General features: G+C 40.8%; 1 protein-coding gene across 2 annotated transcripts in view; it reads right to left on the reverse strand.

Annotated features, from left to right (window-relative positions):
• The window catches only part of ctnnbl1 (catenin, beta like 1), a 68,490-nt gene that overhangs the window by 28,620 nt on the left and 24,043 nt on the right, over window positions 1–15,827 (reverse strand). For both annotated transcript variants that reach the window (XM_031286477.2, XM_031286476.2), the window contains exon 11: window positions 10,788–10,969. In XM_031286477.2, coding sequence (XP_031142337.1) covers window positions 10,788–10,969 — 182 coding nt within the window. The remainder of the gene's footprint in view (window positions 1–10,787; window positions 10,970–15,827) is intronic.

A 15,827-nucleotide genomic window follows, 5' to 3' on the forward strand; every position in this document is an offset into this window, starting at 1 on the left:
CCTTTCTCACGAGACTTGAAGGCTGACAACACTGAAGGCTATAACACCTGCCAATGTCAAATCTTTCAGAATATACAGATATCCATCTACGTTATATGGTTATAAGTCAGGAAAATGTACAGCAACACAATACAACACGCACTGGAGTCGTGCTTCCTGAATCCTTTGACTGAAAGGCCAAATTAAGGGATCTATGGCTGTAATACAAACTACTAGATTTGGATTTAGGTGTTTGGTGTGTCAGCGGGTGCAAATTAAGTTTTTTTTTTTTTGTTGAAAGTAAAATCCCCTCTCCGCATGTCTGTATAAATCATGGATATTATGGCATGTCAGAAGAGCAGATGCACTGTAAATGCACTTCACAGTTTTACGAGTGGTTGACTGGTATTAAATGTAACGTTTAAACTGTATGTTCTGGTTGTACACCAGGTACTTTCAGTCCAAGGTCCTTTTATTTTAATGTAGACAACCTTCTTTCCTGTACACAATGACAAGGAGGCTAACTGCCATTTCCGAAAGGACGCTACTTTATCACCTTGATCCGAGTGGTAATTGATGTCACCACCTCCACGCCCTGCCGGGGAGGGTATTGATCGCTGGCTGTGGAACGTTCTCTCCAAAGAGTTTAAAACTAAACAGCGACCGCTCCGCAGAGATTTGTGAAGGGGGGAAGGCAGAATTACATCTCGGGTACAAGATGGAGGGCAAGGGCCTTTAGAAAGGTGTCCAATCAATACTTGATTTAGATGCTTTGCTTCACACTTGAATCTCGAGTATAAAAACAAGAAAAGAACAAGAAAACAAGGTACATTTCAATCATCTCTCAGCAACATCTATCGCAAAATCTTTCAAAGAGTCATGACAAAACAGCAAAAATCAAATGCATAATAAAAAATGTTACATTTAAAATGCACAAGCAAGACCAATCTTTTGCACATTGCTGTCACACATATTGTTGGGTGTTTTAAATACAGACTGATGACCATTAATGGACTCCACTGCCACTTGCCGCATACTAATCGATTGTATCTAAAGTGGGGTCAAGTCCAGCAGCACAATATACTGTATGTGATGGCCCTGTTGTATGATCTGACAATGGCATCAAATGTTGACAATCACGGTTGGAGAGTTTGTTGGAGCAAAAAGGACAAGAAAAGCTGGAAATGGAAGTTTATGAGTTTGAGGCCATTGACCAGCTGGAGACACGTGGGCAGAGAAAGAAACACACCACACGGCCATGAAGAAAGAGGCTAGGTATAATTCACAAAGAGAGCATTTTATTAGCTACATGGTGTTATTGGAGTTGGCATCTACATAAGGGAATGCACAAAACCCACCCATCATCTGGAACTACTTCCCAGTCAACTTTTGCTTGAGGGATATTGCATTCAGATGGCCCTACTCATGTCTTAATGCTGGCCTTCACTCATTCTCCATTAATCATTCACCGTTTGCCTCATCTTCGCCCCAGGGGATCCGTAACATGGAAATAACCCTCAGTGGCCTGGATTCATTTATTGATTGACAGCTGAAGAAAGTGCTGTTTAGTTCTGAGGAGAGACACTGGATTACCTGTGCCCTGGGGAGAGCAATCAGCCTCCCAGTACTACAGGCTAACCTGCAAGGGGTTATAGAGACTGCATTCACTGTCTGAAGCAGCAGGACTGAATTCTGGCTCTAAACTCTCAGAGAAAGAAGACAAAAATCGGGACACATAATTATCAGCACATGGTGTACATGCTATTGTAATTTCTGTTAAAACAATTCATCATAATGTGTCACGTCCAGAACAAAAAAAACCTCAAGAGTAATTGTGTTTTATTTGTAATTTACAGTTTCCTGACTGTTGTGTTGAAATCAACGTTGCAAAAAAACCTGTAGAAATGAAAACATCAAATAGGTTAGACCAGAGTGTTATTTTTCTAACTTCCTATGTACCCACATTTAGACAATTAACAATTAGCCTAGTCTCTCTTTCTTTATCTTGCTCTTTTTTTAGACTAGTCATGAAAAGAAAATCCCCATCCCGATGCTAGGGACAACCACTGCTTACTTAATCTATAAATGCAAAAGACATTGTTGCAGCCTTATGGCTTGTGTTTGATCAATCTGCTACACTTAGCACAGCAAACTTCACCCCAATAATTCCTGTGCAACAGAAATTACTACCTCTGTAGGACATTTCCACTTTAGGAACTTTACATGGTCACCAAGAACCTTGTGATGAACTAAGGAACTAAAACTGTGTTTTGACCGGGGAACTAATCTCTAAATGTAGTTCCTGTAAAATAGTTCCGGGTGGCAAAAAAAAGTACATTCTTAGGTGCTTTCCGACCACATAGTACTTAGCAGTTCTAAGAACTACTCTCCCCCAAAATCTTTTTTTTCCGTTTGCATTCCCACTGTCTATGGGAGGCCTTACATGGCCAGCAGTGCCTGCACCTCCGCATCAGTCCACTTTTCCGAGTTCCGCATTCCATCCATTTTTGTAGTAATTCACGTAATGTTTTGCTCAACACAGGCGGGGATTATTATACTCGGAACAGACCCTGCCTCTGCCTGCTGCTGACTGTGTGTGTGTGTGTGTGTGTGTGTGTGTGTGTGTGTGTGTGTGTGTGTGTGTGTGTGTGTGTGTGACGGCCGGCGAGCCGCAGGACACGCTTGTGGAGTTTAACTCCGAAAAGACAGTTAACCACAGGTTCCCGTTAATCTTATGATGGACATGTGTTGTGATATTTAAACAAACGAACCGTCAACGGCGAAATTGTGGTGTCTTTCATAGTAATGCTGTATGAAGAGGAATCCGCTGACACTGATCTGATTATAAAAAGGTTTATTACAAAGATTCATCATCAATTTACAAACTCCTGCAGAGAGCTTGGAGGACGACCAAACCAATTCCTTCCAATACGTCGTTCTGAAGTTCTGCTGTTAACACTGGTATATATTCTGTACATTGTATAACCTAAAGTGGGAGGGTATATGTATGAGTTGAGATACAGTGAGGAAAATAAGTATTTGAACACCCTGCTATTTTGCAAGTTCTCCCACTTAGAAATCATGGAAGGGTCTGAAATTGTCATCGTAGGTGCATGTCCACTGTGAGAGACATAATCTAAAAAAAAAAAAAATCCAGAAATCACAATGTATGATTTTTTAACTATTTATTTGTATGATACAGCTGCAAATAAGTATTTGAACACCTGAGAAAATCAATGTTAATATTTGGTACAGTAGCCTTTGTTTGCAATTACAGAGGTCAAACGTTTCCTGTAGTTTTTCACCAGGTTTGCACACACTGCAGGAGGGATTTTGGCCCACTCCTCCACACAGATTTTCTCTAGATCAGTCAGGTTTCTGGGCTGTCGCTGAGAAACACGGAGTTTGAGTTCCCTCCAAAGATTCTCTATTGGGTTTAGGTCTGGAGACTGGCTAGGCCACACCAGAACCTTGATATGCTTCTTACAGAGCCACTCCTTGGTTATCCTAGCTGTGTGCTTCGGGTCATTGTCATGTTGGAAGACCCAGCCTCGACCCATCTTCAATGCTCTAACTGAGTGAAGGAGGTTGTTCCCCAAAATCTTGCAATACATGGCCCCGGTCATCCTCTCCTTAATACAGTGCAGTCGCCCTGTCCCATGTGCAGAAAAACACCCCCAAAGCATGATGCTACCACCCCCATGCTTCACAGTAGGGATGGTGTTCTTGGGATGGTACTCATCATTCTTCTTCCTCCAAACACGGTTAGTGGAATAATGACCAAAAAGTTCTATTTTGGTCTCATCTGACCACATGACTTTCTCCCATGACTCCTCTGGATCATCCAAATGGTCATTGGCAAACTTAAGACGGGCCTTGACATGTGCTGGTTTAAGCAGGGGAACCTTCCATGCCATGCATGATTTCAAACCATGACGTCTTAGTGTATTACCAACAGTAACCTTGGAAACGGTGGTCCCAGCTCTTTTCAGGTCATTGACCAGCTCCTCCCGTGTAGTTCTGGGCTGATTTCTCACCTTTCTTAGGATCATTGAGACCCCACGAGGTAAGATCTTGCATGGAGCCCCAGTCCGAGGGAGATTGACAGTCATGTTTAGCTTCTTCCATTTTCTAATGATTGCTCCAACAGTGGACCTTTTTTCAACAAGCTGCTTGGCAATTTCCCCGTAGCCCTTTCCAGCCTTGTGGAGGTGTACAATTTTGTCTCTAGTGTCTTTGGACAGCTCTTTGGTCTTGGCCATGTTAGTAGTTGGATTCTTACTGATTGTATGGGGTGGACAGGTGTCTTTATGCAGCTAACGACCTCAAACAGGTGCATCTAATTTAGGATAATAAATGGAGTGGAGGTGGACATTTTAAAGGCAGACTAACAGGTTTTTGAGGGTCAGAATTCTAGCTGATAGACAGGTGTTCAAATACTTATTTGCAGCTGTATCATACAAATAAACAGTTAAAAAATCATATATTGTGATTTCTGGATTTTTTTTTTTAGATTATGTCTCTCACAGTGGACATGCACCTACGATGACAATTTCAGACCCCTCCATGATTTCTAAGTGGGAGAACTTGCAAAATAGCAGGGTGTTCAAATACTTATTTTCCTCACTGTAAAGGTCAACCATGAGTGTCCTATACATGGACTAGGAGAAACATAGTCACTTTTGTTTTAGGGCCCCTCTGCTAATGTCATCAACCATACCACATCACATTATGTATGGAATACATTTGAATTGAATATATGTAGGCGTAATTAAACATAAGTCAAGTTGTAAATCGTCAGATACTACAAAATAAAAGCCTCTTATTTACGAGAGAGGTCTGAGAGACCTCCTGCTTACAGCGAGGTGTCTGAGCATGACTGGGCCAGCGACGAGCTAGAGACCGGGGCAGGCGCTTGCTGGCTGTCGCCTCACTTCATGGAGCTTCTCAACTCCGAAAATTTTAAAGCAAATTGTCAATTCGGCATCAATTTGCGCAAGACTGCCTATATTCGAAATCTAAACAGTTAATTTCTCGCCTAAAACGTTGTCAGAAGTGAATTAAATGATGAATAAGATGGTGAAAATTGTTAAAAATGTCCCGTTGTTGGTTGTTGCTCTGTCTGCAAGTTCCGAGTTGGCAGTGGCCGTGACTTATAAGTTCGACCAATCAAGTACACCTAGGAAAAGGGAAAAGACCCTGCTCTGAAGTAGGAGCTAAAAAAGTACGCTACTGCGGCCAGAGGAACTTAAAAATCCCCCAAATTTTCCTGTCGGAACACGACGAAACAAGTGTTCTAGGAACGTTTAGTTCTAAGAACTGCAAAAATCCCTCCGGTTGGAAAGCCCCTAAGGTCCAGGAACAATAGGGGTAGAGTTGCAGTGTTGAATGTCATTGATAGGTCAAATACAGAGGCTGTGGCAACTACAACTTATGCACTGCTTAATTCACAAAACAGTGAGGTACTTGAAGAATTTAATTTCACTTCATTTAACATTTGGTCCAGGGACACCCGTCGAAACACCTGTATAAAATACTAGGTGAGAGTTATATCAATATTACGAGGGGTGGACCATTCTTGATGTACAATTAATATTGAAAATGAGAGTCAAGAGAGCTAGTGAGTGAATGAGAAAGAGAGTGAGGGGCTACCTGGTTGAAAATTGTGTTTTCAACACTGCTGTCGCTTTTAAATTCATCATTCGTCTAATTTGCCGAATGTTCGCAGTTCTTCAAATGCGGAAATATGGAAACACACTAAGAAAAAACAGTTTTTTATTTTTTATTTTCTGATATTTGTTTCTCTGGTGTCATAGTTCCTAGACCTTTGCAATCAAAGTGGGCTACTCGGGAGCAGAGCCATTTTGGCGACAGAAACTACAGTCCCTGGACTACAACAGTAACTAAATTCCTGTGGTCATAGATTAAGAGAAGTTCCAGACTTCTTGAAAAGGCTCCTGGAAAGTTCTTGTGGTGAAAAAGGCCACATGGCAGCTCTCCAAATTATATTGACTTCTCAGAAGACTGTAGGTAGAGCCTTGAACAAATTACTTAAAGCTGCGTAGTTTCTGTCGCCCCTGTGAGGAATTCTAAGTAATGACAACAACACTGTCAACATGATGCAAGTCTTCGGTGGTCGTGCACCATATAAAATAGTAGCGCACTATAGGTTTAATATTTTTGAATACGGTATACAGCAATGTTTGCTAAATGAAGCACCACATACTCTGTGCAAAGTATAAAAGCCCAGTCTACATTAAACAGTATGGTTGCTTTTATCCCATCTCTACAACAACATTTCTTTTGGTCTATATACAAAACAAGACATTATGGCTTTCATTCAAATTTTCTTATGAAACATACAGCATATTAAAATGTAAGTTCCACTTTCAAAATGGCTGATAAGAAAAGGTTTAGTAAAGTCCAACTGAAATTTAGTCATCCCTCTCCGTAGTGAGAAATAATATCAATGTGTTGTTGCAAACTGACGTTTGTCTCGTTCAACAAGCTAAGGTGCAGGACCAGACGTGTATTCATGTTTGTAAATTGGATAAGAAGGAGACTTTAGCGAGAAAGTTAATGGGGTCGGTCAAGGTCTGTGGCTCTTGTGTTGCGTAGCAGGATCGGTCTGGCTCAGTGTGACCGTCTGCTCTGCCTGTGATAAAACACTGAGGTCACTGTTTTATGCAAGATTTAAATTAAAACCAAAAACATAACCTTTTTGGTTTCTGATGTTTTCACAAAGGAGATAGATAGAGCAGATATGTTTGCTGTAGCAGTTTGGACTAATACTTATCCTGCACTCCTGAATGATAATTTTCTTGTAAATGGTGAGCATATCCTGTCCTCAACATCACATTAAGTGTTTTGAACTAAAAACCTTTCATATACATCTAAATATACACCAGCATATTTCGTCAGAGTACGAGTTTACAGAGAAAATGATCAATCCCCACCAGAGGAAAGACCAAATATGAAGATCTTAATTAGATGTGTCTTTACACAGGGATCTAACAGCAAATCCCTCTCTCTGAAACACACTATTAATAGGATTACATAGCAAGACTCTGACAACACAGATAACAATCAAACTTGAATCATGTAAAATGTTTCTGATCTCAATCCAATCTGAGCCAAAGGCACTCGGTGCTGGGAGGGGAGACGATCAAATGAGAGCTTCATTTGATTCTCTGCTTTTGACTGAAATATGTGACGCAAGTTTCATCATTTTATCCAGATAACCAAGGTTCTGTATTACAGGCACTTATCTAGTCTCATATTTTCTGCTATGTAGTCATGCTCTCTAAATCTCCATGTGTTAATATTAAGAGGATAAATACTGGTGATAAAGTAATGGAATGATAAAATTCCATCTTCTATCTTTGTAACAAAACTGCCATCATTTAGGCGGGGGTTAAGCATCTTATTTCTATCTTGTTCCCCTCACTGCATACTTCCAACTACAGAGCCACAAAATTAGAATTATTTTCTAACAGAGGGCTCTTTCTGCTAGTATGCTTCACTCTAACTTAACTACTTTACTGCATTCATTACAAAAAATAAGGGTGAAAACAAGGGCATATGCTACATTTGGGAGGTGTTTCTTATGGCATTCTAAACACATCAACTACAAGGGCCTCCGTTTGCTCCCTGAGCCTCTCCCGTGTGCACTCTCTCTCCACCAAACAAACACTCGCACGCACACGAGCACACAAACACTCTTCAGAGCTGGAGAGACGGAGCTATGACTATTGTGCCTCGCCTTGTAAATTAGTTGTTTACTTCTGCTCCCTCTCACACTGGCTCGCATCATTAGCCACCTAAATATAACAACCGGCTGCCACTAATTTCCATCATACAACCTCATTTTACTGGTAATGACAGAGTACATACACCGATAGACTGACGCCCTAAAAACAAGGTGAACGGCAGTGTCGTGACAAGAATATTTACGAGTAGAGAAATAATTTGTTAATTTGTTGTTTGGATTTTTTTTTTCCTTCCTCTTTTCTATCCACTTACAATGTCTCTATTAATTATGCCGTTCTGTATGCTAATATGGCCTGGCAATCCCTGGTCATTTGGGCTGTGTCAATTTCTGGAAAAGGATTTCACGGGGATCAATCTATGCACCGAGGTTTACGATAGAGAGTGCCATGGAAAGAATGTGAGAGAGAGAGAGCACTGAGAATGGAAAGACAGAGAGGTTCCTACTTCCTAATTACTTTGTTTGAAGTGGTTGATAGTTAATTAATCTACAGTGTTATTGTGTTATTCCGGAGAAACACTTGATTCACAACATTTTCAATTAGGTGTCTGAGAAAGAGGGTTCACTCAATACGCCATATATTATGACAGGCATCTCATTATGCCTATAGCTGTAGGACAAATCAATGGAGACAAGATGGGAAATCCCATACAGGTCGTATCAATTATGGAAAACCCATTCAAAAATGACATTTGCATGTACATATTTAATTGTTGTTCATTTGTATGGTTGAATGCAGGCTAATCTGCCAGATGATGTATATGTTGCGCTCTTTAGCGACACCACGATTACTGTGGTGGCATAGCCCAACTGAGCGCAATGTCACTTACCATGACAGCACAAATGGTTGAATTGATCGGTTATTTACTATGATATAATGAAAATAATCAAATCCTCAGCTTTTGAGAAGCTAGAACTATCAAATGTTTAAAAAAATACTTTTTGATTATCGAAATAGTTAGATTTATTTTCTTTCGATGAAGTAATTCAGTGTTTCCCAAAGTTTTTACAATGCCGTACCCCTTCAGACTTTTAACCTCCATGCTATGTATCCCCCAGCCCCGCACTCTCACTATAGCCTTGCTTCCACCAAGAAGACTGGTTCAATTCAGTTAGTTACACACATAGAACGGTTATTTTTGCGTTTCCAATGTCAACAGTTGAGGATGGTTCCAATAGAACCGCTCCATTCTGTCCTGTTTTCGCGTTACCCCTTTGTTAAGGTACCTATCACACTGATGCATTACTAAAAGGCGGAGCTAGAAACACTGCAGTCCGCGATTGGTGCAGACGTTCCTCTGCATCCTCTGTGAAGAGGAAATACAGTGAGAGCTGGATGGAGCAGTGAGGAATAACAAGGTTTTTCAGCACGTTTCTCAGTGCTGGCCTGCCTACGGCTTGGTAATGGTATTATGCAGAGAGCATGGTCTTGGACTGAACATGAAGATGTATTTAAATGAACATGAACTTTAGAGAACTATATTTTTTCAAAATCACATATAACCAAAAGCATCAGATTACAATATTTTAACTTCTAGTAGTGTAGGTTCTACACAATGTCTTGGACATTTTTGCTGGTAAAAAAATGGTCTATATTAATGCTCATTAAAACAATATTATATTAGAAGTATGCAGCAGTTATTGTCAAGTTTACATAGTTGGCTTTGAAGTATCCTAAACTGCGTTTACCATTTAGCTTCCGAGCAGGAGGTGTCAACACAGAGAAGCGGCGTTAAAAGACGAGCATCATACCAATTTTGCCCTCTTCAAATAAATACTCCATACATCCTCAGTGTGTTTGAGAAATACACTCACATCTAGACCACACCTGCCAGCCAAACCTCACAGGGAGAAAGTCTTCAAGGTGGATTTCCAAATGTCTTCTTAAAGCCTGTCTTTTAAGTGAGTGTCTTGCCAGGGGCTTTAACACACAGGGGGAGAAGGTTTAACTGTGAGGACGGGTTATCTTCTCTACTCTTCCTCCTGCTGCTCGAGGAGGTCAAAGGTTAATTCATCCAGTCCCTGGGTGAGACAGGACACAATGGAAGACAATTTGTTCTCCTCTGCAGGGCTGGGAAGCCCCACTGGAGGAATCACACCTAATTAATGCAGCCAGAGAGAGAGGAAGGGTTCTGCGTTTTGGATGTAGGTAATCAAACAAAGAGCAGAAAGATGGACAGGGTTTCTACCTCTTTTTCTTTCAGTGTCTTCGGTTTTGTTCTCTCACCCTGTATCACATGGACAGCCTATCTTTTCCTCTCTCTGGCTATTGTTTGCGCTGCCTGCCTCTCACTCAGAGACAAGAGAGGTTCGAGAGCACAGACAGGAAAATCAATCAAGATTGGATTGATAGTGTAAACTGACAGGCCAAAGAGGCAGCAAACCGTGATACATGAGCAGATTAGGATTAAGTGTGTCTGCAGGAAACGGGTGTGACTACAAGTTGCAGAAAACTAGAAGCATGAGAAACTAACCCATCGTGTTTCGTGCAATCACTTAAATTAGTACAGTCAGCGAACTAAAGATTTCTCTACTTAACAAATGTTAAAAAATTATGAGATTTGAAGAACGTTAGCAAATTACAACACTGTCAATCATCTACATTCTACACTGTAAATACCTTAGGCAATACCATATTCACATTATAAAGTTTCAATAACATGTTACATGTACGTGGAACCTTTAAATAAATGCCATTGCCATTTTGTGCTGATCAGGAACGGGGCTTTCTTGGAAATCAACTTCCCAAATCTGTTTTAACTGCCACCTGTCACTTTTACATACTACCTTAGCTTCATGTGCAAGCAAATGTGTAGGGAAGCCAGAGCACTTGGAATAGGCTAGCTCAAAACTTTGCAGCGCAGGTATGCTGCCAAGAATTTTTAAATGCTCCCAGCCCTTATCCACCACCTGAACCGCTTTTAGTCCTGAACATAGCCTGTTGCAAGATTTCACAGTTCTCAGCAAAAGAAAGAACATGAAAATGATTTTCTTGAAAAGAATTGTGTCTGCTGTTGCATTGTTCTAATTAGTGACTGACCTTCATGCTCCTTCTCTGAAGCACCAGTTTTCTTCATCTTCTTTGGGGTTTTCATGAAAAGTGGAAAAATGGTCCGCAAGCCCAGGATGTCTACAAACTTGTGACAGTTATCTGCTCCCTCTGGTCCAATCATGGCATGGTCCAGGACCTTCATAGCGCTGGTTCGAGACATTTTCTTTTCTCTGCAGCAGAGAGAGGAAACAATGCTGAAGTCACTTATTGTTTCAGTAGCTATAAAGAGCATGCATATTTGCAATTAAGTGCCCTGAATCATGAGCCACACAATATTCTAACCAAAAACATAGAACCATATGAAATATATGCAACTTTAATTACGATAAAACAAGCAATTGTTTCCATGTTAATTCTGCAAACCGGTTTCAAGGTAGCAAATAAACAATACCCCAATAGAAGATAGAAAATGTGTGTTCTGTCAAACAAATAAATTATAGCTATATTTATCTGTTTTCCATCATCAAAGCATTGGCACGATAAGGAGGACCAACTGTTTTATGCTCTGTCTACACCCCACACTTCACGCCTCCTCTCGGGAAATGTAGCTGTCTGTCACAGTGTCACTTCCTCCATTCCCGCCAATGACAGATGACAGTGTTTATCACAGAGGAGGGACACATATTTCAGGCAGTTGAGTCTGGTTCTCCAGACAGACACATTATGTATGATGGACGGCAGGAGAGGCCAGGGGGGAGCGATACACAGTTTACTTTCCGAAGGGAAACTAGGCAATTCAGTTGGGAGACAGGTGACCTAACTCAACATCCTGGTGTCGTGAACTACGCCGCCGTCGATGTGTAGTGGCTGACAGCAGCAGTAGGTTTTTAATTAGACTCAAATTCTAGATGAGTGAATCACTCAGAGATGGGCCCTGGCTTAAAAGTGTATTAACCTGTGCTGACTGACATGATCCTATACGCCCCAAAGTCTCACCAAAACATTCTCAGACGTGATCAGAAAATGACAACATCCCCCTAAAAAAGGTAGTGGAGCTGTACATTCACAAATTTGAAATCATGAAATACCTTTTGTAAAACTACTGGTGCTGGTACTCACTATGAACGGAGTATATGGTTCTTAGACATGTGTCTGTAAAAATGGCAGCAGTACATCAGTTTTAGGAGGAGGTGTCTAGTCTGACAAACATTTAGCTGTGCCAGGAATTCATCAAGACACCAGGTGTGAAATCTGTATGTAGCACAAGGCTGAAGAAGCCTGGTAGGAAATGAAATGGAGTTTTTGATGGAAAACTAATAAATGTGTCTCGGTGAGTGGAGATGATTTGTTTTGTATTCTGTTGCGCTCTCGTTTTTAGTTTTATTTTATTGTATTTTTTATTTTGCAGCTGCATTGTGTCTTGGTTAGAAAGAAAGAGCTGATCTTTTGAAAACAATAATAAAACTGAACAAGTTAAACTCGTAATGAAGGATATGGTGAAAAGGGTGTAACTTTGATGAGTTAAAGGAACACTGGGAATTAGATTTACGGATTTTGATTTACAATGATCACTTTTATTCATTTTTTTTTTATATTGTAGTTTGTTTTTGTATATTTTGCATTTCATGCCATACGCTGGCTGTGATACCATACTTTCTTGTAATTTTGACTGTATTTTTGAATTCAGATGCGTTTAACTGCTATCAATTTTTTTTCTCCAAAAAGTTAGTTTTTGGAAAAGAATATTCAAAGAAATAAAATAAAGTCAGCACAATGTGGGATCTGAAGTGATCTGATAACTAAGCGGTATGATTTTAAATATATATTATAACAGGCAAAACAACTGCAGTATTTATCACCTAGCAAATGTAGCTCAGCGTAAGTTCTTACAGGAAGACTTCATATTCCTTTTTCATCACTCCCAACTGATCAGCTGTTTCTTGGCATGTCACTTGTCAGCAGTCAATCAGATTCAGCTGCGTCGTTAATTAATCCAATCAGAGTCAGGCATTTGTCACAAGCCTATCACAGCAACCTGTTTTAAATCTGCTCTCTCCTCTGCGGTTGTCAGTTGTCGTTTCAGGAATAGAGTGCGTCCCGCCTCCTCCCCTTCAACCACCGGTAGTCTCGCCCACGTCTTCGGGTATCGTCAGCGCTTGGCTCTCGATTTGTGCACTTTCATCACCACCACCAGTGTCTGGACTCCATCGGGGGATATGTTTGGGTTCACTACCCTTTATGACATATGGTTTCGATGGAGTTCAATCTCCAGAGATTATACAATTCCCATTTCATGTTTGTCTATACAATAAATATGTTCATATTTTCTATGAAGTCTCTCCTGATTGAAATATATCCTACACAATTAACTACATGTAAGGGGTACAGCAGCTACTGAGAAACTACGTAGCAAAGCTCTTACAGAAGTTTCTGATGGCAGTGGAAATGGCCGACAGAGAAGACAATTATGTTAATGTTATGTTAAGTTATTTATTTATTTAATTAGTTTATTTGTCAGGGACAATGTACAAAATACATCGCTTTCTATCACAAAGCAAAATGTAAGAATGTACACAGTAATATGTTCATTTTCAGGATATAGTAGAAAAGTCAAACTTTTCCATCATCGCTTTAAATCAAAAGGTGAATGAAAGATTGTAAATAGCCCCTTTCACACAGCCTGTACAAGGCGGGATTGTTGCGCCTTTTATCCGCCACGCCATCTGTGTGAAAGTTACTAAGACGGAATGGAGGGACGGAGTTGTTGTGCCTTTAAGCCGGCAGCAGAGCTAGTCACCGAGCCGTAACAGAGCCAAACCAACGTCTGTGTGAAAGGGACAGCCGGCATGGCGGGACTACATGAAGTACGGTGCGCAAGTCAGTCGCAGATATGCATGTAATTAAATCAGATATGCCGCAGGGGGCGGTGTGGGTGAACAAGTCATAGTTGTTCTATGTGACTTAAAACACTGCAGTGCAAGGCGGTAAAGCAGCGGACATGATAGAGGTGGACAGAGTGGCACAAAGAGACATTGAGCTAACCGAAAGTGGACTCCAACGGTAACCATGAGTGCAAAATGAAGATAAGAAAATGAGGACTGTAGCGACAGCGAGTAACTGTCAATTTATCAGGACCTTATGACAGCTCATTCCACTGTGTGTCAGCCACTATTGATGTTTTTCAATAAACGAATAACATTTATAAAATTCATGAAATCTATGGACATTCCAGGGTTTTTCCTGGCCCAGAATCGGCCTTTGGGGAGTGACAGCGCACTGCAGTGAGCATGATCGGTCTGCGTACAGTAAAGGCAATTCTGCGTTACCTTATTTGACAGAAATCTATGCATTTACCCGTTATTTCTGACAATTTGACCAAGAAATGTATATTATGCGTGAGTAAATTAAACCACCGTTAACAAAAATTGGTTAAAAAAAAATATTAATATTTAAATAAGCCGTGCCACTGGGAGAGTCCGGTACAGGCTGACTCTGGAGAGTCAACAGTTGTTTGGTAAATTGCTCTTAGAGAGGATTTGAATTTGCTATTTTTATTCTCAATTTGTATCATTTTGGTGCTGGTGATTTTCCTTTGGGGCTGGCTAAAACCTCTTTGGGGGGCGCCAAAAAATCCTCTATGCAGGAAAAACCCTGCATTCATGTTTATTGGCGAGACTGGCGTATATCCCGCCAATATTTGACTATTCGTTGACTTTTGGGGAGTAGTTGATGACTACTAAACTACACTATTCATTAATGCCCTAGCTCACACACACTACAACTGCCGCTGTTGTGTTATGGCCCTGACACACCAACCCGATAATCGGCTGTCGGACATTTTGGCCGACCTGACTTGCTGGGTCGGAGGGCGGGCAGTCGGACTCACTAACCCGGAAATAACGAGCGGGATGAGTGACAAATGCCTCTCAAAATCTGACGAAAATCTTTTAAACTGACCTTTGTCGATCTGAAATGAAGACAGATTCAGCAACTGTATGGCCTATTTCTCGCTTAAAATGTTTTCAGAAACACGTTTCAGTGAACTATTTTCGTAAAATAAGAGATCGTATTTCGAACAAGCCACCATTGCTATCGGCTGGAGAAGCCAGAGAATGGCAGACTTTCATTGTGGCGCTATTGCGGAATCTCTGTGTGAAAGGGGCTAATGATACCTCAAGTGTATATGACTAACGCATAATAATGGCCTGATAGTAGAGACACATCAATCTGGTGTTGTGGTGGTGGTATCAATAGCTAAAATCCAACACTGAACTATAAATCAATTCCTGTGCCAGAGGGACGTGCAGTAGTGTTTAACACACAAGTATAAATCCACCTGTGCTTACCATGTTTCAAACAAAGCGTATGTTCTGTATTCTGAGCAATGTATTGTATCAGGCAGAATTCTTAGAAAATCACAATTAGTTTCTGAAAGTCATATCTTGGTTTGCCCTTGCTCCTCCTCTTTTTCAGTCTTCTTCTTACTCTGTGTCCCTGGTGGATGATTGAACAGAAAAGGGTTTTTGCATCCAATAATGAGATATTGATCCAAGCCTTAAATCTACGTGACCAATGATGTGATCATCAGCGCAGGGGGTGCAAAGGCTGTGAAGGTTTCATAAATGCGTGAAATGTGTCTTTATGACTCTTTAAGGTCACATCTTCGCCTTGCTGCGCTCCACCAACTGTTGATTGATTGGACTTGCAGTCTCGCCAGGCAATGGAGTAGACAGACGTGCTGTTCTGTGCAGCGCTACAAACCGTTATGCTGTGAGTTTTCAAATTTTCACAGTACAAAAAGCACCGGGGGAAAATGCTCTGAACTGAGCCGCGAGGGCCAGATCATATATCAAGAGATGATCTGTGCTGGGCTCAACATCATATATTTTCCTTTTAAAGAGTAATTATATAGCACTGAAGCACTTACTGCCCATTTGTGGTAAATTCTACATTACTGTAGCACTTCAGTATGTTGTAGGAGGTTATTATTACACCGGGAACATACTTCATACATAAAGCATTTGTGTTTCGGAAATTGTGGAAGAATTTGCAAAAACAAACCTATTAAGTGACGTAATTACTAAGATG

The sequence above is a fragment of the Sander lucioperca genome, chromosome 12 (assembly GCF_008315115.2).
Source record: "Sander lucioperca isolate FBNREF2018 chromosome 12, SLUC_FBN_1.2, whole genome shotgun sequence".
Classification (NCBI taxonomy): Eukaryota; Metazoa; Chordata; class Actinopteri; order Perciformes; family Percidae; genus Sander; species Sander lucioperca.